Here is a 21,658-nt window from a genome sequence, read left to right as displayed (position 1 = left end):
CAGCCCCCCAGTCCCAGGTGTCAAAATTGGGAGGCTCAACCAGAGCATCCAAGGGGAAGCATCGCTCCCCCCAGGTGCTGTCACAGCAGAGCTCTGCGAGCCTGGTGTGTGGCTGAGGGGTCAGGGAGGCTGTTGAGTGTCCCTGCTCTGCTCCTGCCAGCGAGGGGATGCAGTGATGAACAGAGAGCCCTGGGTTGCCAAACTTCGCATGCCCTGTGTGAGTGCTGAAAGGATGCACAGGCAGAGGGACTGGGCTGCTGCAGCTCTTCAGGGCAGGAAAGGTACCAGGGGAGGCTCACAGATCATAGAATCCCAGACTGGTTTGGGTTGGAAGGGACCTTAAAGATCATCCAGTTACACCCCCCTGATGTGGACAGGGTTGTCAGCAACTAACTCAGGCTGCCAAGGGCCCCATCCAACCTGGCATTGAGTGCCTCCAGGGATGGGACATCCACAGCTTCTCTGGGCAACCTGTGCCAGTGTCTCACCACCCTCTGGGTGAAAAATTTCCTCCTAATGTCTCGCCTAAATCTCCCCTCTCTTAGTTTAAAACCATTTCCCCTGGTCCTGTCACCCTCTCCCCATGTCAAAAGTCCCTCTCCCTCCTGTCTCTAAGCTCCCTTCAGGTACTGGAAGGCTGCAATGAGGTCTCTCCCTGGAGCCTTCTCTTCTCCAAGCTCAACAAGCCCAGCTCCCTCAACCCTTCCTCATAAGAGAGGTGCTCCAGCCCTCTGATCATCTTCCTGGCTCTCCTCTGGACCTGCTCCAACAGATGTCTTTGCTTTTCTCCTTTGCTCTGGACTGTGCAGTCTGTTGTCTTACCTGTGCCTCACTTTCCCTGCCAAACATTTCAGCAGCATCATGTTTGTAACCATTTATATTTATAGCAGTGAGTCTGTCGTAAAATCTTAGACAGTCAAATTAAGAAACCAAAACCAGTGGAAACACTCAGGAACAGCAGAGTAACTTTTAACAATTGTTTCTTTTTTGAATCTGCACAATAGCTTTGAGTGCCTGAAGCATGACAAGGGGGTTTGATTGCTGCTGTTCTAAATGTTGTGCAGGGCTTTTACTACGGGGACCCCACCAGCACCGCGGTATCACCACTCCGCTGTGGTCTATGGGAGCAGCATGTTTGTGTTTGGTAAGACAGCAGCAGATTACAGTTGTGCATGCTTGGAATGATAAATGTGCCTGTAGTATTGTTTTGAAAAAGGAGTAAGATATTTTTAGGAAGTGTCAAAAGATATTGTTCAGTAGCAAATCCAGTATTTTTCATGGCTGACTGTGATTTCAACTCTATCTTGGAAATACTTGCTGTTTTCTCTAAAGTAAAGACTTGAAACTCATTTCCATGGTGTTTCTTTAAGGGTCAGAGTGGAGGAGAAGTCTCCCGCCTGTAGCAATCCATTAGCCAAATACCTTCTCTTTGTGCAACCTAAAGTTTTCTTCTAATATAATGACTGGAAGTGTGTAGGCTCTATTGCATTTGAGTCTAATGGAATTGTTGTTGCCCAGGTGGCTATACTGGAGACATCTATTCCAATTCCAATCTGAAGAATAAAAATGATCTCTTTGAATATAAGTTTGCAACTGGACAGTGGACAGAGTGGAAGACTGAAGGAAGGTAAGGATCTGGCATCGTTACCCCACTCTTCAAGGGGACCTGAGCATCACTCAGCAAACACTTAAAATGGCACAGTGAGAAGTAGTTACAGTGCTAATGTTGAGGCTGCGGGATAATTTCTGCTCTACTTTCTTGATTAAAGTTTTCTGAAAACTGTCTTTTTTTCTAAAGGGAGTTTTTTTGCAAGGCCTCCATTCCAGAGTGTCTTGTATTGGAAATTTGACCAAAATCCGTTCTTCGCGTTTCATTTCTGTGATAGAAAGGATGGCAGTAAAGGAAGCTTTTTTTAAAAAAAATTGTTTCTTTTTCAAGGGCAGCGTGAAATTTGTTGATCCTTCACAGTGTCAGTTTAGTTTTATCATAAACCAATTTGAAGCTTATTTGTACTTAAATCTACACATTCTTTTTTGAATAAAGTTTGACTTTCTTGGAGTGCTCTGAAACACAGACACTTGCTTGAAGCACTTTAAGGTGGTGTGTGTTCACACAGATCAATTCAGAAGCAGATGAATGAGCTGATGATACACTTGGATCTGTTGAACGCAGACAGGTTCCTGAAATTCAGCTTTCCAAGGCAAAATCAAACCCAGTGGTGTCTTACTTCTTAAAGTTCTTTGGGATCGTTCAGTGGGCTGTTCCTGAGATGCAATGTCCACAATAAAAGATCGAATCTGTGATTTCTCTTCCCTGATTTTGTTGTTTTTACAAATCAGCCAAGAAGGGCTGGACAAAACCGGGACGCCACAAAGCCAGTAGATGTAACGTTAGCTCATTTGAGGTCGTTGAACACAGACAGGTTCCTGAAATTCAGCTTTCCAAGGCAAAATCAAACCCAGTGGTGCCTTACTTCTTAAAGTTGTCCTTGCGCACGTTTCAGGATGTTATCCTTGACACTGATTTTGACCCAACTGCTTAATGTTTGCCACACCCGTGTGTGGAACATACTGTGTTTTTACACACAGACCATTCTGTGTTCGAAGTTTCTGAAATGCTGATTTTAGTGGTGGAAGGGAACATTTATTATTGTGATTTGTAGAAAGGGCTGAGGAGCACACAACCCATTCTCAAGTCACTGTCGCTCACCTCTGATGAGCGTACGTTACATTTTAGAACATAGACCACATTAGTAATTTCTCTTTCTGGTTATTCTACCAACTTTGAACATTTTTGAGAGTCATTCTTATTATTTTATGAACTCAAATGTCCTTGCCTTTGCCCACGATTACAGGTGTGCATGCTGCACAAACGACCTCAAATGAGCTAACGTTACATCTACTGGCTTTGTGGCGTCCCGGTTTTGTTCAGCCCTTCTTGGCTGATTTGTAAAAACAACAAAATCAGGGAAGAGAAATCACAGATTTGATCTTTTAATGTGGACATTGCATCTCAGGAACAGCCCACTGAACGATCCCAAAGAAGTGTTGTGCGCTCTGTCCCGGGTCTCATTTATCTGTTCCACTTCATTAGTGTGTGATGACAATATGAGAAGGGTTTTTGTAGCATGAGAGGATTGCTGCTTTGCTGTAATGATAGTGCTATTAATTGTCCCACTGTTTAGCTACTTTCCATAAAATACTTTAAGAGTATTTGAGCTCTGACAAGGAATTAATTGGGATTTTTTTTTTCTGTATGCATTAAGGTAATTTTTCTCTGATGAAGGAAGCAGAGTGTAAAATTCTAAAGTGTACCCTTCAGTGGCCTACTTTGTGTTTTGAAGGTGTATGACAGAAGCTATTTCTTGGCTTGAAGCCGTTTTGTGTAGAGGACTTAATTCTTACATGTACATTTTGTCAGTCACACAGCTCCTCCTGCAGCACTTGTGCAGGTGATGTAAGACCTTCTTTTGTTTCGTTTTTTCAATTGCAGATTGCCAGTTGCGAGGTCAGCTCATGGTGCGACAGTGTACAGCGATAAGCTGTGGATCTTTGCAGGATATGATGGCAACGCACGGTATGTACTGGGCTTGTTCTTTCCTTGGGTGCTTTCATAAAATCCCAGTCCCTCACTTTTCACTTCTGCAGAGACATTTTCGTGTACCCAGCGATTTAAACACATCACTGGAGCTTTGCTAAATCCGGCCTGTTGCTGAGCATTACATTTTTGCAATTCAGCAGTTCATGTTCAAATAAATATGTGTTTAAAACCTAAAAATCTGGTGATTCAGAATGGCTATGGATGTATGGACAGCCTTCTTGGTTGTAAAGATGCTTAATGATCTTTGAAATTTGGCAAATGAACATTTCTCAAAAGATAACCCGCCACAGGCCTTGTGATGTTGCTGAAGACGTAGAACAAAGCCTGGATTTTCTCTGAAGTCATATGACAGAACTAAAAACAACCTGACAGCTTTTTTTCTGAAAAGTATGTGATACTCTTGGAGGGATATTGCACTGAAATACCAAGATTATTAAGGTTGATGAGAGATGAGATTTTGGATGGGGAAAGGCTGGAAATGAGTGGTACTGAGAAGTTAGGGAGAATCTGGTGCCTTGTCCTAAATGGCAGCTCTTCACATTTGCTGTTAGTCTGTCTGGGAAGAATCAATTCTGAACACATAATTTCTTTCTGTCTTCGTGAACTTGAGAAGTATTTTATGTTGATGCACAATATTTGCATTGTGAAAACATATAGAGATTGTCACAAACTAGGAGCTGCCTGAACATACTGGGCTGCCTCCTCTTCTGAGGAAAATCTGCAGAAAGGTTATTATCTCCTCAAAGTCTCTGGGAGAACTGCTGTTAATTGGAAAAACAGATGGGATCTCTTCTTTATTTCTGGAGGAGGAGTTGGAGAAAGATGCATGGCTCTGTGGAATTGCTCAGTTCCAGCTTAGGGAGTTCCCCAAGGGCCTTGGATAGCTGGAAGGAGGGATTGGGTGAGAGGAGCTGTCTAATTTATGTTAAATATGTCTAATCATGTTAAAAATGTCTTTTTGTGGAACATTGAGCCTCCAGGCAAATGTGAACAAAGGAAACATCTGTAGTTGTCTGTGAGTAACTTGTACTGGCAAAAGCATAGTCAGTGATGTGTCACCAGCTTTGTCCTGCTTTATGTATTTAAGGTGGGATTCAGCCTCATAAATAATGACTGTGGTCAGTCTCAGGGGTTAGCGGAGACGGGTGGAAGAAGGCAGGGTAAAAAAGGATATTTCTGTAAAAATCCTGAAGATTAAAAAGCCCAAATCCTTAAGCTCCAGGCAGAGTTGCTGCGTGTAACTGTTAACTGGAGTATACTTGTAACCAGAAGGATGCTAAAGCAAGCTGAGGTGGTGGTGTAAAATACAGGTATAGGACAAAAAGATTCTCATAGGTTTTATTCTGCTAATGAAGTAGGAGATTCTTCCTGTGCCAGAGAAGGAATGATGATAAAATAGGATCTCTGTCTTTTCAACTCCGTGAGCTAAAAATTACCAAAAATAAAACTGTTTCACATCAAGCATTTCTTGTGTTATAACATAGGTTAAATGATATGTGGACAATTGGCCTACAGGACAGAGAGCTAACATGCTGGGAAGAGGTAAGAAGCTTTGAACTAGCATAGAATTTTCTTTTTTTGTTTTCATGCACGTTTAAATTAAATTTCCTATGCTGGATTGTATTTCTCTCTCTTCACAATGTATTTGTCATACAGCTGAGAAGAAGCAGTTCAAATTTGATTTTGTTTGTGTGTTTGAAAAAACAATTGTAAATGAAAGTGTGAATTTTTTGCTTGTGAATCTGTGAACTTGACCTAGACTGCCCGTGGTGGCTTTGCTGTGCCCCCTATGAAAGGGACTGCATTTCCCACTGCCATGGATGGGGAGATTTGCTGGCTGGCTATCAAGATCAGAGTCCTGATCATTACAGAATTGAGGGCTTTAGAAATGTGCCCTCCCATCCTTTTTATCCGTGATAAATTAGTCTGTGCAGATGTGTAAGCACAGCATTAGTTGATTACCTGTAGCCAGATTTCTTGGGGCTCGGTTGTCTGCACGCATTGCTGCCATGTGGTCTGTCTGTCTGCTGATGGATTGCCTGGTCCTGCAGCATCCTCAGCATGTGTGGTTGTGCACTACAATAACACATTTTTAATTTTGAACTTCATTATCTTTCAGATTGAACAAAGTGGTGAAATTCCTCCTTCATGCTGTAATTTTCCTGTGGCTGTTTGCAAAGACAAGATGTTTGTTTTCTCTGGCCAGAGTGGAGCAAAGATTACCAATAATCTCTTTCAGTTTGAATTCAAGGAAAAGATGTAAGTGTAGACAGTTAAATCGCACAAAATCCACATAATCCTTGAGTACTTGAGTTGAGAAATGCACATGCTTAAGGGTATTGAGGAAGAATACTGCAGCTCATGTCAAAAAAGGGTAGATAAGATAAAATATAGGCTGTTCTAATGAGATTTTGTTGTTTGCCATCTGTGTCAGACTGGTCTTTTTCAGCAGACAAACAGAAAGTTTAATAGATTCACTTTAAACAGTAACTATGAATCTTAGAGTATTAAGAATACGATGCCAAATATTACTGTCCTAAAAGCTGTTGTATGAATACCTAATTAAAACCAGAGATCCTGTGAAATACCAGTTCATAATGAAATCGCTGGGAAATGTAAAACACACAGTATTTTTTTAAATCTTGAGTATTCAGTTTGAGACATTTGGTGTGACTTGCTCAGAATGTCGACCGTTGCTCTGAAAATGTGGCCCCTCTGATGGGATCAAAGTGCCAAAAAGTGGGAATACAGACATGCTGGTCTGTTCTCACAGCCTGGTCTGTCTGGTTACTGGCTGAAGTAGAACTACAACTAAAACAACAGCTAACGGTCTCCAGACCTGGGCGCAGTGAATAAGTGATGCCTTAGCAGAATGGGGTCTGGTGTCAGAATGGTGCCCTTTGCTTAGAAGGGTGATAACAGGTCACCGATTCCTTCCCGAGCTGTGGTCTTTGAGCTGCTGGGTTTTACATAAATACATCTGGGTTATGGAACCATGTTGCCTTTATCAGTTTTTAGTTAGAAGTTTAGCAACGTGCAGCTGACGTAGATCTCTGAGAAATCTGCAGGATTAGTCACTGTCTATTCTCAGTCAGATTGAATAACTGCTGGAATAGAGCTCCTCTTCATTATTCTTCCAATCTGAGAGTTAGAAAACTTACTTTGCAGAAAAGAATTGTAAAAAAATAAGCTGTGTAATTTTTAATGTCACAGTTGGACACGAATTCCTACCGAGCACTTACTTCGAGGCTCTCCTCCTCCTCCACAACGAAGATACGGCCACACAATGGTTGCATTCGACCGGCATCTCTACGTGTTTGGTGGTGCTGCAGATAACACGCTGCCCAACGAGCTCCACTGCTACGACGTGGACTCTCAGACCTGGGAAGTTATCCAGCCCAGCCCAGACAGTGAGGTAAAACATTCAGCTCTTGCTTTTTCCTTTTATGTTCTGTCTTTTTTCTGACCCATTTTTGTTGTCAACCTATGGGTGTGTTTTTGACAAGGACATTGACTTTTAGCTAAATAGTAATAGCTCCTTCCCACTAATGATTAAGCAGCTGAAATATTGTGGACAACAGTCTTTAAAAATTAGTCAGTGTTGACCCATTTAAAACTTCCCTTAATATTGTTTAAAGAAATACCATCAAACGCTTGTAATTCAAGCTATGAGTCAGTCATTAGCTTACAAAGATTAGGAATGAATTCACTATGTGGACTGGTGGTTGTGTGGTTGGCTGTGTGATGCTGTCGAAGCAGAATTCAAAACTAGACAGAGTTTTGATTGTTTCACTGTAATAAAGCCTGTGTGCATAAAATCTTATACACTCTGTAATTATACAGAATAGCATTTCCTTTTTAGGTCAAGTGTAAAGTGTTTGCTTATAACAGCATGGTTGTAAAATCATAATAGAGATCATAGGGAGGCTTAGAAATGGCTTTTTTGGATGTTATTTGTGTAAATAAGATATATGAATTAAAAACATGGGATCTTTACATTAACATAAAAAGGCAGTAGACCATCGAGGGCCAAGTAAACACCCAAAATGAGAAAATATATTAAAAAAAAAAAGACCATGTTAATATGTTTCTTTTGGGCTACTCGTTACCATGCAGTGACTGTGATAAAATGCCAATTTTTTTTCATAGCACACTCAGAGATACTGTCCCTGGGATAACCTGGTATTTCATGTTGGAGCACTGAGGGTTTGTGTGGTTTCAGTACAGGTTTCAGTTCACATTTCAGTAAATGTGTTTTCAGTGGCCTCTGATCATTTCATTCCCAGAATGCACAAAAAAGGAGGTTTCTTGAAGCCTGTACTATTATCTGTATTTCCTGGATTTGGAATGGCTACGTTGGCTGTATTTGTTCGTTTTAATAGATTTTGCCTTAAACCAGGTTAAAATACTTCAGCTGATTTAACAGGAGGTTTAGAGTGTGTCAGCTGATCCACGGGGAAGAAGTGCTGGCTGTGTGCTGTGTGGAGAACTGCAGAGGTGAAGGTTATACCTTAAAGAGATGAATATTACGTGAATTAGAAACAAATGCAGACTTACTAATTTTGCCAGAACTGGTGTGACAGAGGTGCTCACACCCTTGCCTGTTGCGCTGGATTTTAGTTTGTTTGCAAAGACGTGTAACTTGGCAGTTGATGAATAGGAAAATACCATTTACACACTGTTCTTTAACAATGCACGTGGGCCTCATTTTGAAAAATGATTTTACCAGAGTACTTCACAGTAACCTATTTTATGCTTTGCAAAGCTGATTTATTTTCAGATGAAATTAATAAAACTACATCTCCACCTTTTTAAAGGAATTCCTTCAGGAATATAGATCCTGATTCTGTTCCTATCAACATTATAATTTGACATTTAAGGCTTCCTCAGTCATTGGTTCTTCATGATACAATTCCTTACGACTTTCAAGAGCAAAACTGCTCCTCACAGTGCTGTAAAACAGCTTTATTACCTGACTTACTCCCTCCTCAATTTCTTTTCATATTTCAGAGCTTTTTTTCTTTGGCTGTGTGTAACCTCTCTCTAAGTTGCATGCATTGTATTTTGAAGTTTCTTTCACAGTTCCAACATCTAGATAATAATTTAGTAGAAATGGGAAGTGAGATTGAGGCACTGTTGAAACATGTGATAGTAAATTTTCTTAAAAGACTAATTAACTGCAAGATCTGAGAGACTTTTGACATTTTAAATAAGTTTTAAAAGATTGTGTGTGTTCTGGAGTGATAGCTAGATCATTTCTCAGAACTGTTTTGCTGAAGTTTCTATGAGCTTTTGGCAAAGACTTTTAACAGTGGCATTGAGTCTCTAATACCATACTATTCCCAGGACCCTCTGAACTTGAAATTTCCTTTCTTACCCATATCTGTGAACAAAATTATTCACATTAAGTTGAAACAAAGTAGAAGACAATGAGTGCAATGCTGTCTCAGCATCTGAAGGATTCTGTTTGTGTGTGAAGTGATGGTGACCTCTGTCCTGGCTTTTGGTAGAGCTGTGTTGTTTTTTGGTTTTTCTCTTTTGCTAATGGATGGATTGTGTAGCGTATGTTGTTATTGTATTTTTCTGTGTTATGTTATGTGTGCTTAGAAATCCTGCACTATGACTTTGCTTAGCAGCAGTATAGCTAGGTTAACTTTCATACTTATCATCATGTGATGAATTTCCTTAGCTCTTTCTTCCTTTGGACATTTAACATTGAGTGGGTGAAGATTCCAGAGTCCAAAATAAGAAGACCTGGTGGTGATTTAGCTATTAATTCAGTAGTGATATTTACAGTGCTTTGCAACAGAAATTTCTGATAGTCATGCTGAGGGAGAGTGACTGCTGCTGTTCCAGTCTTTCTTACCCTCTGAACTAAGACTAAGAAGCTTTTCAGAGTGATCCAGGTAGTGATTTGGACTTTTCAGACCTACACGTGCAACTAATAGAAATAGACTGTCAGGTGGAAATGGTATTTGCTCCCGTTACCCTGTCATGGACAATGTGGAAGGTGACAAGTCACGTCAGACTGAAGGATCTCGAGGTTTTTACCTGGAGAAGGTGGCACCATTTGCGCATTAATAACAGTGGTGCAGGGTGAGTTCCAGGAAGGTTATTGAAGCAGTTCTTGAGGACAGGCAGCAACCACATGTCAGGCACTGTAGGTGCACTGAGACAGTCTTGTGTTTTCTGCATTTTGGGGAAGGAGGTAGAGCAAAAACTGGAACCGAGTCTGGCAGTGGACCTGTTCTAGGGCTCTGCCAAAGTCTCTCAAAATTGTTGAGGGCCTCACTGTGGCATGGAGGATGGGAAAATGGATTCCTAAGTACAAGAGGGGAAACTAAAGTAGAACAGGTCGGTACTTCAAAAATAAACCAGGAGCTCCTATTTTGTGTTTTAGGAAGTCTCCACAATGAATATCAAGACGTGCTTTCTGAACTGCACAATTGCAATCCATAGTTCCTCGTACCTTCCTCCTGATGCTATAACATATGTACATATATATTTGACAGAGCACACAGAGCTATTTTCCATTCTTTCTGTTAGATGATCTTCACAGCTGGGGGGTTCTGCCTTTCTAAGGCAGCCAAAGCAATATCACATCTGAGTCCATGCCCGCCTGCATAACACCGCCAAAGCTTCCTGAGGTGCTGGGTTTCCTTTACACAGGGCTATCAGAGGATTTAAACATAATTTAAATACATTTTCCTATTTCTTTATTGGCCTCAAGTTTCCTGTTGAACTCAAAATATCCTTGGCTTTCTGAAGAAGGTTGAAACAGCATAAAAAGTCAGCAGGCAATAAGAGAGAAAATGCCTCATGTTGCACAGTTGCATCCCAGCAGACAGACAGACACGTGCATGCGTGCAGCAGTCATGGCTTGTGCTGCGGCAGAGGAGCTCGAGGTCCAGGAGGGACACGCATCCGTTTGTGGACACAGTCCTGCAGAATCAAAAGTGATGTTTGAAAAAAGGCAGTGCCTCATAGAGGACACGGTGTTGTAGGAAGATGAAGAAAATTCTCCTTCCTCACCACACTTAAAGAAGGTCAGTGTGTGGGTTGGTTAAAATGTCTGTGGATCCTGCCCTGTTACCATCAGCTCCCTGGTGACGGCAGATACCAGCGAGCAATCCATCTCTCCTGAAGTTACAAGAGAAATCCCTAAAACTTGGTCTGTGAAACAGTTTAGTCTCACAATTAGGCCTTTCAAAGTCAAGAGCAGTAAACATTTCTGACTTTCAAAGCTTTTAATTTTTCTTTTAATAAGCAAAAAGGGAGGTTAATGTGTTGGTAACCTTCTCTGGCTTACTTAGAGGCACAGATCTGGATTTCTTCAGATGACGTGGTTTGTGGGCAGCTAAGAAGGATTAAAAGGACTTACTCATCCTACTGTGGGTGAGTCTGCCACGGTCTCCCTGTGCAGAGATCACTTACACCCACTGAGGTATCTTCAGGCAAAAGAAACATATTATGTGAACAAACCCCTGAATTCCTGCAATGAGGCCCCTGACAAGGTCTGCCTTCAGATGTGGTGAGTGTAGTTGTCAGGGTATCGTGTCTGCTAGGAGAGATAAAATGTAGCATTTCACAGTCCAAAGAGAAGACTAATACTTTTTATGTTTATAAATCATAGGTAGTGTTCAAACTTGCATCCTTTTTAGCAAATATTTTTTAAAAATTGAGGATCTTCATACCAGTGACCTTTTCAAGTTTGTGCTCAGAACGCTGGAGAGACATCTTGAAAATGTTAAAATTTATAAAAACTGGCTTATCAGAGTAACTGTAGTTAAGATTGTTGCACAGCTTGATTTCTGTTTGTCGAGTCTACATTCATGTCCTTTCTGAAGAATGTTTATTACATATTTTTACAGAATTCTCCCAGAGAAAGAAAAATACAGGTGTATGTGCCCGATAGGCAGGAGGAGTATATTTCTGCAGCTCACTCAGCATTAAGAAATTAGAACAATGCACTATTAACATGGCTCACGTTAAATAGGTGTAAAGTTGGGTAACTGAAAGGTAGGAAATACGGTTTTGAATGAGGAGTAGTTACTCTGCTTAGGTTCTTTAGGGACTGGTTCTTGTTGCATTGCTATAAACGTTTGCCAACAACCTTGAAAGAAAACAAAAAACCACAACTTTCCCCTAATATTTACTAATTGTCCAGAGTTTTGCCAAGTAACGATGAAAATAACTGTCCACTCAGAGTGATTAGAATTTCTTCTTACAGTGGGCACAAATAATACCTATTTCAGTACATGGGTACAGTAATACATCTAGGAGCAGGGTGTGTGGTCTGTGCTTAATACTTTCCCTTACAGTATCCCTGGAAACAATGACTTGAACACTTCAGTCATTGTGGGGAGCTGAGACACGCTCCCTGTAACGTAAAATGGCTGGAAGTGCTGATGATATTCTTGGCTCCCGAAGCCGACATAGTGTAGTATCATTTAATAACATAAATACATTGCCCTCATTTTTATTAGAGAGATCTTCCAGTATAATATCTCACCATCCTGTGTTCACAAATCAAGGAGGTTATTCAGAATAGAGAAGAAATCTGAAAATGATTAAAGGCTGGGAAACACTTTGACCAGCTGTGAAGCATTGTCTCTTTTAGAGAAGGTTTAGGAAATTAAACTTCACTGGCCTACCTGGGGAACAAAGTCTTTTTAATCTATGGGTAGAAGATAAAGTAAGATCCAGTGGCTTAAAGTTGAAAATAGAAATATTCAGACTAAAAAAGAAAAGGAAATGAAAGTTTACAGATAGTAAAGAATGAGGGTAATGATTCATTGGAACATTTTATCAGAGCTTTTTTGGTAAGTTCTTCACTACTAAACTGGGATTTGATATTTTCTAAAAAGAAAGTTTTCCTAAAAGAAAGATTCCATTTTAGCACTGCTTCAAGGAAGTCTTGTAAGTTTTTTTTTTTATGCAGAAAGTCAGATTAAGATCCCAAAAGTACTATTCAGGTAACTTGATTTTTGAATACACACCACAGTGCCAAAAAGAAGCAAATGGTCGGTCACTTGATTTTTGTCATCCATTAGATTTCAGTATGTGATCTTTTGGGGCACATTCATTGGATTTGGCAATACTTGCTCTTTAAATTGTGCCCAATCCTCTGTACATTACACTGTACACTGACGCTACTTTTTAAATTTGCAACTGATATATTAAAATTATTTTAAAGGAAAGAGGGTTACTATTACAGCTGTAAATAAGTTAAAGATGGTCTCATATTCTGACCTTTGCAGTGATAACAGCACATGTTTGAAAGTCATTGTTAAAGAATAAGCCTCTATTTTCATGCTGTATTCTCCAGTGAATGTCAGATGGAAAAAAAAATCTCATCTTCAGTGTAGAGAGAAATCTCAAATGATGTCCACTGTCCCGTCTCCTCTTACTTACCATAATCAGAACTGCACAATCTCTAGAAGAGCTGATATTGCAACAAGCTTCCTCATATTTGTGACTTTGCTTTTGTATCTGGTGATTTGACCTGTGTTGTAGGTTTCTTCATTGTGGTCTTCAACTTTCTATCCTCTGCCACAATCCATGACAACCCCTCTTCTGTGTTAACTGCTTCATATGAGGACGTGGTGCTCACTGAGGGGATCCTCTGCTTTACGCTGCTGTTAAGCTATAACATGAATTTATGTTGGCAATGTAGTTACGCTGATCTCAATAAATGCATTGCAGACAAAATGTTTTTGACTTGCTAACAGTAGTGCAGTGTTGAAGATTTCATGAGGAGTCTTGAGAAGTCTTTCCCACTGGAAGTCTTTAAGAACAGGCTAGATGAACCTCCCTCAGGAATTAAATAGATATTTTTGGTGCTGCTTGGGGCACAGGAATGGAAATGGCCTTTAATGAGGTCCCTCCCAGGTATCTGGGAAAGATTTTTAATTCCCTCTTTTCTTGTGTGGTACAATCAGGAAAATAAGAGGGGAAAAGGAAAGGCTAAATTTCCATCTTAGACATAAATTAAATTTACATTGTAGCAGAACCTAGGCTGGGATTCCAGACCTGGAGTTTGTTAAAGAGTAGGAGGAAGTCTTAGAGTCACAAAAGCAGGTAGGGTGGAAGGGACCTCCAGAGGTCTCGACTCAAAAGCTCTCTTTGAGCTCTCTTGTGCTCAGAGCAGGTCTGGTTAGGGCAGGCTGCTCAGGGCCTTGTCCAGTCCTTTTCTGTTTATCTCTAAGGATGGAGATCCAACAGCCTCTCTGGCTTCTCTTCCAGTGTTTGTCCCCTAGAATGGTAAAGGATATCTTCCCTTCACACCAAATCAGAATTCCCTGTGCTCTAGCTTGTGTCTGTTGCCTCCTATCTTTCCACTGGACACCTCTGAGACGACTGGCTCTGTCTTCTCTGCACTCCTCCTGTAGGTAGTTGCAGACAGTAAGGTATCTCCTTTGCCTTTTCTTCTCTCATTCATTATGTGCTCCAGCCCTCCACTGGAATTGTTCCAGTAGGTCAGTGCCTTTCTTGTACTGGGGAGCCTAAAACTGGGCAGAGTACTTCAGATATGGCTTACAAGGGCTGAATAGAGGAGCAAAAATCCCTTCCCTCAATCTGGCTACACACTTGCTGGTACAGCTGAGGATGCTGTTGACCTTACTCTGGACTAACGATGCTGACTCCTTTTCAGCTTTGTTGTCCACCAGGACTCCCAGGTGTTTATCTTAAGAGCTACTTTCTAGACAGCCAGTCCCCAGCCTGGATCATCGCAAGGAATTAGTCTGTCCTGGGGACAGGACTTTGCATTTGCCTTGTCTGAACTTCATGAGATGCCCATCATCCCATTTTTCCAGCCCAGACAAGTCCTTTCGAATAGCAGCCTCCAGCATTTCAGCCACCCCAGACAACGTGGTATCAACCACAGACTTGCTGAGAACTCTGTGTCCTCTTAATCTGTGAGGCCATTCAGTGTTTTTTAGGAGATGATCAGGTTAGTCAGGAAAAATTTACCTTTGATGACTCCTTGCTGACTGTTCCTAGTCACCTCCTTCATGTGGTGGAAGTAGCTTCCAGGAGGATTTGCTCCATAATGTCGGGACGGAGGTGCCATCGACTGGCCCATGGTTAGCTGGATGCTGTGCAGGTGAAAGGAGCCTTTGTCTGAGCTGTGTTCCTAGGTTCATATCATGCTGGATTTTTAAAAGTAATAGATGGGGGTTTTTTAGGATTATTTATAGGATTATAAAGGTTTTATAGGATTATAAATAGCACTTTGTGCTGTTTTGTACCTACGACCATAAGGTAGGAGAGGTGAGTCCATTGCCATGATCTGAAAGGAATCACTGTCTAAGGAAAGGCGTAAGAAAGCCCTTCAGCGTTTCTCTTCTCCTCTCTTCATCTGCAGAGCTCCGTGTCTCACAGTTCACTCTAAAATCAGTCTGTTCCAGTTTTGTCTGAAAAGCTTATAGGTTTTTTGCACCCAGCATGTGAAAACATTTTAAATCCTTAAACCTCCTGGAACCTAACAAATATCCAAAGCTCTGTCTGCCCATCTGTTTGAGAGTTTTATGCTGTTGCCTGGTATGATAGTGTAGAAGCATCTCTCGAGTATAAACAGCTACCAGTAGTGACATCTTATTTGGACCTGGTGTAGCCCGTGGTTTTCTTCCAGTTTCAGAGGAAAAATAGATTTATTTATTTTTTTTACCTTTTAGATTTTGTTGATTCATCAAGTTTGTTTGCTGATGGCTTTAGGTCTTCTTATTTCATTTTGGCTTAGAGTCTTTAGTGGTACTGGAGGATAGAGAGGCTCATCGATGTTCTGAGATTGTGACAGAGACCTGAGTGCATCTTTACAGGCTTTGGAGTTCAGTGCAACGATCAGCTTCCTTAGTACCTGCTCATTCATATGTGAGGGTGAGGACAGTTAAAAGTTACACAATTATGAATTTATTCTGTAAACATGAGAGGGCTTCTGAGAAGCTGAGGGAATGAGAAAGAAGAGCCTTGAAACAACTGCAGTTGATCTGATTTTAGCTGTTTCCTAATATTGCACATAGTGTTGAAATTTCAATCTGAAAACACTAGAAATCACAGAATCCCAGAATTGCCTGGACTGGAAAAGACCTTGAAGATCATTGAGTGCCGTCATTAACCCAACACTGACAAGTCCCCAATTAAACCATGTGCCTAAGCAAATGCTTTGAGAAATGAAGAAGAGATAAACACTGAAAACAGCAGAAGCAGTCACAGCCTGCAGTAATCGTATAGCTGATGTATTCTTCACAGCTGAGAGGATGAATCTCACTACGAGTTACATTTTTGTAACTGACCCAGATCTCTTGACAGAGGTACAGAGGAGTTGCATCTGGACCATGAACAGGGCCAGCTGAAGCCTGGCCCTCGAGGAGCTCCCAGCTCTCCGGCCGGCGGAGCAGCGGCGGCTGCGTTAGCTCCGTGCGTGTTCCCTGTCATCACGCTGCGGTGTAACCTGTCAGCCGTAGAAAGGGTTTTACTTTGTTTTCTTCCAAATGTGTTAGTCATCTTTGACATAAAGTACAGGTTGTCACGTTGTGGTGATCCATCTGCCCTGTTTTTTCATCCATCCAAAATGTGGGAGATCTGTCTCAGACTGTGGGAATAGCTGACAGATCTCGCCTCTTTGCCATCTTTGTTCATGATCTACTCGCAGGAAACAAAACCCTCGGCTTCTCCTGAGGAGCCATGGGAGGAAGAGTGCAGACAAAAAGCAATTAGTGCATAAGATTTTAATTGCTATGTACCTCTGTCTTTGCAAAAAAACGTAAGAAAACTACATGACTAATCTGTTAAATTGTCCAGTCACAGTGACAGGCTCCAAACAAGATCGCGGTGCTTTCTCTGGGCTGATCCTGAATGTTCTGGGTACACGGGCATCATCCTTTGGAGCTTCAGCCACAGGAGGACTCCTGCTCCACCTCCAGTCTCTCATACCTCCCATCTATACTTCTACACGCTGTTGTTCTTAAATTGTGTAACCAGGTGTCCCACCCAGAAGTGGCTGAGAGAGTATCTGCCCCAGAAGAAGCTCCCTTCTTGCCCTCGGAAGAATGTGGTTTTAAAAAATCTCGGGATGTATTTGGTTTAGATTTCGGCATAACAGCAGTTAAACAACCAGCCCCAGCAGACTCAGAGGTAAATAAAGAAACACTTGCAAGTGAAAAAGACTTCCAAAATGCAAATTAAATTTATTCCAGGAGAGAGAAATAAATTCCAGCCTTGTATATGCTTTTTCTCCTCCACTCTTTTTTTTTCTCCTTGAAATTTATCTTGAACTATTTCAGCTTAAACTGTAATCTAAGAACCATTTAAGCCTTGACTCTGCACATGTGAGTTCTAAACAGCATATAAAAAACTAGTATTGACCCCTGAGTGGGAACTATTCATTTGATTTAATTTTACTTTTACATCGATTCAACTTAATTTATTAAAGACTTCAAGAGAAGCGGAATGTATGCCTGGCGAGGTTAAAATATGAATAAATTAATTTATGTAGGGGTTTGCCCAGGTTTAACTAAGTTTATTTTTAAGTATGTGGAATCAGCTCCAGAGATGATGTTCAGGGCTGTAATCTCCACTATTTGAATGATTGCTAGGCGCTCTAGCACAGGGAGAAGCAGCACTAACGCACAGCTTTGTAAGTCAAATCAGAACCCTGATGAGCATCACAGGACAAACTCAATTTGTGCTGTCTAGACAGGATACAGGGTGAGTTTTCAGCACAAGAAATGCAAAAAAAAAAAGACTTAAGAAATACTTGAATTTTGAAACTGATGGCTCGAATCATGCTGTCAGTGTGGAGAGGTGTACTGAAAGGGAAGCAAAGGTGAGTGATGAGATCTGCTTTTGAAAGCAAAGATTCCATCTTGAAAAGAGCCTCAGATTGCAAATCTCATTAACCTTACAGAGAGAAACCTCTTCAACAGATGAAACAGGACAGTGTGGCTCAAAGAGGGGTGCCAGCCTGGATCAGCAGAGGAGTCAGGATTGAATGTAAAATTCTTTTTGTCAGGCATTGCTAATAAAGTAAGGAGATCACGCTGATTGAGAGGTAAGTGTAGGATCTGGAGGTGACAAATACATTCAGAGAGGCAGTTGCATCCAGCCTGTGATTTTTAGCATTCTCGTGTGTGCTGGGAGGGAGGAGGACGATAGCCCATTGGATTCACATGTGACCATCTGGAGTTGTGCCAGCAGAAACCCTTACTGAAATTATTTACTGAAAAATCAAAAGTAGAGTTTTACACAGATTCTCTCACCTGCCAGAGTCAAGATATGTTTGCACAGTGCTGGTTTTAGGTAGCAGTTATTATGATACCAGGAGGACTTTACCATAGGTTTACTAGTATGCCTTTGTTGTTAAGCCTACCTGACGCAAGCCTGGCTCCACTGGTTTATCACTGTAATCCTGAGTGCAGTTCTCGCCCTGTTATCTGGAATATTTACACTAAGGTACATTGGGGAAGGGTTGCCATCATCTAGAGAGAAGTAAAGGAAGCGTCTGGTGCACAACAGGGTTGGGAAGGCTCTTGTGAAAACAGCCCATCTCAATCTGCCTCTGCACAAACTCACGTAGCGTAGGAGACAGGAGCAATTAGAAGGTCGTACACAGTTGCAGAACTGTAGCTGTGTTGGACATGGTGAGATGACTCACATGACCAGGAAGACAGGCTGGGAAGGTGAGGAGAAGGGGTTGTCCTCCATGCCAATAAGTGCCTGGAGCTCTGCCTTGGGATGGATGGTGAGCCAGTTGGGAGCTGATGGGCAAGGATCCAGGGATAGACCAGTATGGATGACACTGGAAGAATTTTTAGCTTCAAGTGAAACAATAAGCAGCAGGAGGAGAGTGCTGACTTTTAGCAATTTAGAACATGGCCAAGTCTAAACAGGGTTTCAAGGAACTGCAAAGAGACAGTGCTCTTACTACCAGCAGGACTTTGGAACTTGACAAAGTGGAACTCTGGGAGAAGAGAGGGTGAGAGAACGTCAGAAGAAAACTGTCCAAAGAAACCACTGACACATTGATAGCACAGTGTACGTTCATTACCTGGCAGCTCTTCAGCAGAAGTCTGCACTTCTCTGAGGTTCAGAGCCCAGGCAGCTGGACTGAGGATGCAGAAAGTAGCAGAATAACCTTAAAATTTTACCCAGAGCAGGCAGCTGAAAGGTGTCCTGCAGGCTGTGCACGTGCTGTTAGTCTGCTGTGATCTTACTTGAGCCTCTGCCAGCTGTAAAATGAGGATGACCTGACCAATGCATTCCTATGTCACAAGCAGGATGTGGGACAGTTAATTAGACTGTGCCTGTAAAAGACAGAAATTGGGATCAGTGTGTTATATTGCAAAACAAAGGCTGTTTCACATTCGCCCTACACTGAATTTGTTCCTCTGAATGCAGGAGTTCCTACCTGTAACCTTGTCTTACAGTGTTGTGAGCAGGGAGTTGCTCGCAAGTGATGGACTCACGGACTGAGGCTATTCTAATAAACTGCACCTGGTACTAATCCTTTGCTTGTGCAGATGGATGGAGTACAGACACATGGACCATGGGGAGAATCCATAGGGAAGCTGTAAGAACAATCAGCAGACATGACCCCCCGGAAAAGCTGAAAGAGCTGGAGGTGCCTGGTGAAGGGAAGATGAGAGGTGAAGCACGTATTTTGAAATGCAGGAACAGTTACTGCGGAAAGGAAGGAAAGAAGCTCTTTTCTATGTTATTGTGATTAATGCTTAAATTGCAGCAAGGAAGGAATGGCTTGAACAGGAAGAAATGTGGTGCACTATTTTCTACCTGCACAGTTATTTGTAGTAGAGTGATTTTGTGTTGAAAATTGGGGTTTCTGTACTCTCAGGCTCTAATGTGGAATTGTGACCCAGCAGCTGCAGCCGTGTAGTGCTTGATCACAGAATCACAGAATGTTGGGGATTGGAAGGGACCTCGAAAGATCATCCAGTCCAACCCCCTGCCAGAGCAGGAACCTCAATGAGATCACACAGGAAGGTGTCCAGGCAGGTCTTGAATGTCTCCAGAGAAGGAGACTCCACACCCTCCCTGGGCAGCCTGTCCCAGGGCTCTGTCACCCTCACTGTAAAGAAGTTTCTTCTCAAGTTGAAGCAGAACCTCCTGTGTCCCAGCTCACACCCATTGCCCCTTGTCCTACCATCGGGCATCACTGAGAAGAGCCTGGCTCCATCCTCCTGACACTCACCCTTTACATATTTATAAACATTAATGAGGTCTCCCCTCAGTCTCCTCTTCTCCAAGCTAAAGAGCCCCAGCTCCCTCAGCCTTTCCTCAGCAGGGAGATGCTCCACTCCCTTCATCATCTTGGTGGCTCTGTGCTTGATACCGGCGTTTCAGATCTGAGACAGGTTTGCTCTGTTATGGACAGTGATTCTTGTCCCACCCTCGCATGAACTGACTTTCTTGGGGTTTTATCAAACCAGATTTGATTGTGTGAGCTAGTACGAGGGCTGAGACTGCTCAGTAGTGAGGAAGACATGGATATATAAACATCTGCATGAAAGAAGCTCAGATTCAGTTCTTCTGGTAGGTTATAAGCCACCTGAATTATCTCAGCCTTAGGCAGGACAAACCCGTGGTTTCACCAGCACGCGTTCTGTGAAACACAGTCTGAGGAGGGTGGGCAGAGCGATGCCTGTTCTCTCTGGTGTTTAAAATAAGACCGTGTGGCTCCTCCCGCCCCCCCAAGCTTTTTTTGCTGAACCATGCAGGGCATGGTCTTGTGTCTCTGTTTTTGTTAATTCCCTCGTGGACTCTTTTCCTCCACAGAATCCCATGCTGGGAGGATTTCTGACCATCCTGGCCAGCAGAATAGATATGATTTCGTATCTGTTCCTTATAAACTCTACCTGGGTTGAGTATATTCACAGCTGGATTTGGCAGCTTGAGAGGTCTCTCAATAAAAAATTCAAGACTGGGCAGGCTTTTGGCATCTGGCACTGGTGGATGAGGAACACGGAGCCCAGCCTCCCTCTCCAGCTGTTTATGCTTCTGAGCTCTGTTAACCTTTTTCTCTGAATATTTTCTTCTTGAGGACCCAGCTCCCCTGGTTTGCACAGGGCCACATTCTTTCTCTGGCCAAAGCCTTGGTCCTGGGAGGGCAGAGCATTGTTCTCCTTGAAGGTGGCATCGGTGTCTCACTCACTGCCTGGCAGGGTTGCCGTCACCATGCCAGGGTTTGTGCTGGCTTGAATTCTGCTGTTCTGATTCAGCAAAACAAATACGCTCAAACCCTCAGCTGCACAGTGTTTTGATGAACTGTATGTGGCCTTTTTCTGGGCTGTCCTCTCGTATCTTACATTTCTTTACATGTATTTAAAAAGTAGGGTTGTTTGATTGCTTAAGTTACTAGTAAGCGACAAAACTCTGGTTCCTTGACCACCCCAGTACCCACCATTGCAAATTAAAATTTGTCGTTATAATGCTCCTTACAGATGGTTTGAGTTAAATATGATGTGACTAGCAAGTATGGTGTTACTTGGTTAATATTCGGATGATTCATGTTTCCTTTCTGGCACCAATTGTGAAAATGCTTTAAGTTTTTTTTTTATTTATTTAAAAAAAGATGATTGTTAAATACAATGGTTGCTTTTTAAAAGCAACTATTATTGAGAATTATTTCAATTAAAAGCAAAACTAAAGTTTGGGTTTGTTTTTTTTAAAAAGGCAGGGAAAATGACCTGAATAACTATAAACCAGGTGACCTGCATTTGATCTCTGACAAAATAGGTTGGGGTTTTTGGGGGATTTTTTTTAATTTTTGGTTGGAGAGTCAGTTATATTAAAGATGTAACAATACAGCTAATATCAGCCCATCTAGAAGTGTGGAAATAGATCTTGCAAAGCAAGCAAACTTCATATTTTGGGAAGAGGTTGAAAGTCCAGTTGATAAAGGTCACTGATGTATTTTTAAACTACTATAATATGCTTGATTTTTTGAGTCAGTACATCTTATTTAATTAATGAGATTACTAGTAAGAGCAAATAGAGGCCATATAAAATAGATTAAAATTGACAGTAATCTCATCCTCT

At 41.8% G+C, this 21,658-nt stretch overlaps 1 protein-coding gene across 1 annotated transcript in view; it reads left to right on the top strand.

Moving 5' to 3' along the window:
• Window positions 1-1,053: 1,053 nt before the first annotated feature.
• The window catches only part of LZTR1 (leucine zipper like post translational regulator 1), a gene marked incomplete at its 3' end in the record, with an annotated part of 26,001 nt that continues 5,396 nt past the window's right edge, over window positions 1,054-21,658 (top strand). The window contains exons 1-6 of the mRNA XM_010173862.2: window positions 1,054-1,144; window positions 1,519-1,627; window positions 3,494-3,577; window positions 5,086-5,143; window positions 5,721-5,860; window positions 6,815-7,016. Of these exons, the coding sequence (XP_010172164.2) occupies window positions 1,054-1,144; window positions 1,519-1,627; window positions 3,494-3,577; window positions 5,086-5,143; window positions 5,721-5,860; window positions 6,815-7,016 (684 nt within the window). The remainder of the gene's footprint in view (window positions 1,145-1,518; window positions 1,628-3,493; window positions 3,578-5,085; window positions 5,144-5,720; window positions 5,861-6,814; window positions 7,017-21,658) is intronic.

Source organism: Antrostomus carolinensis, unplaced genomic scaffold (assembly GCF_000700745.2).
Source record: "Antrostomus carolinensis isolate BGI_N321 unplaced genomic scaffold, ASM70074v2 scaffold1918, whole genome shotgun sequence".
Classification (NCBI taxonomy): domain Eukaryota; kingdom Metazoa; phylum Chordata; class Aves; order Caprimulgiformes; family Caprimulgidae; genus Antrostomus; species Antrostomus carolinensis.
This window is presented reverse-complemented; position numbering and strand designations above follow the sequence as displayed.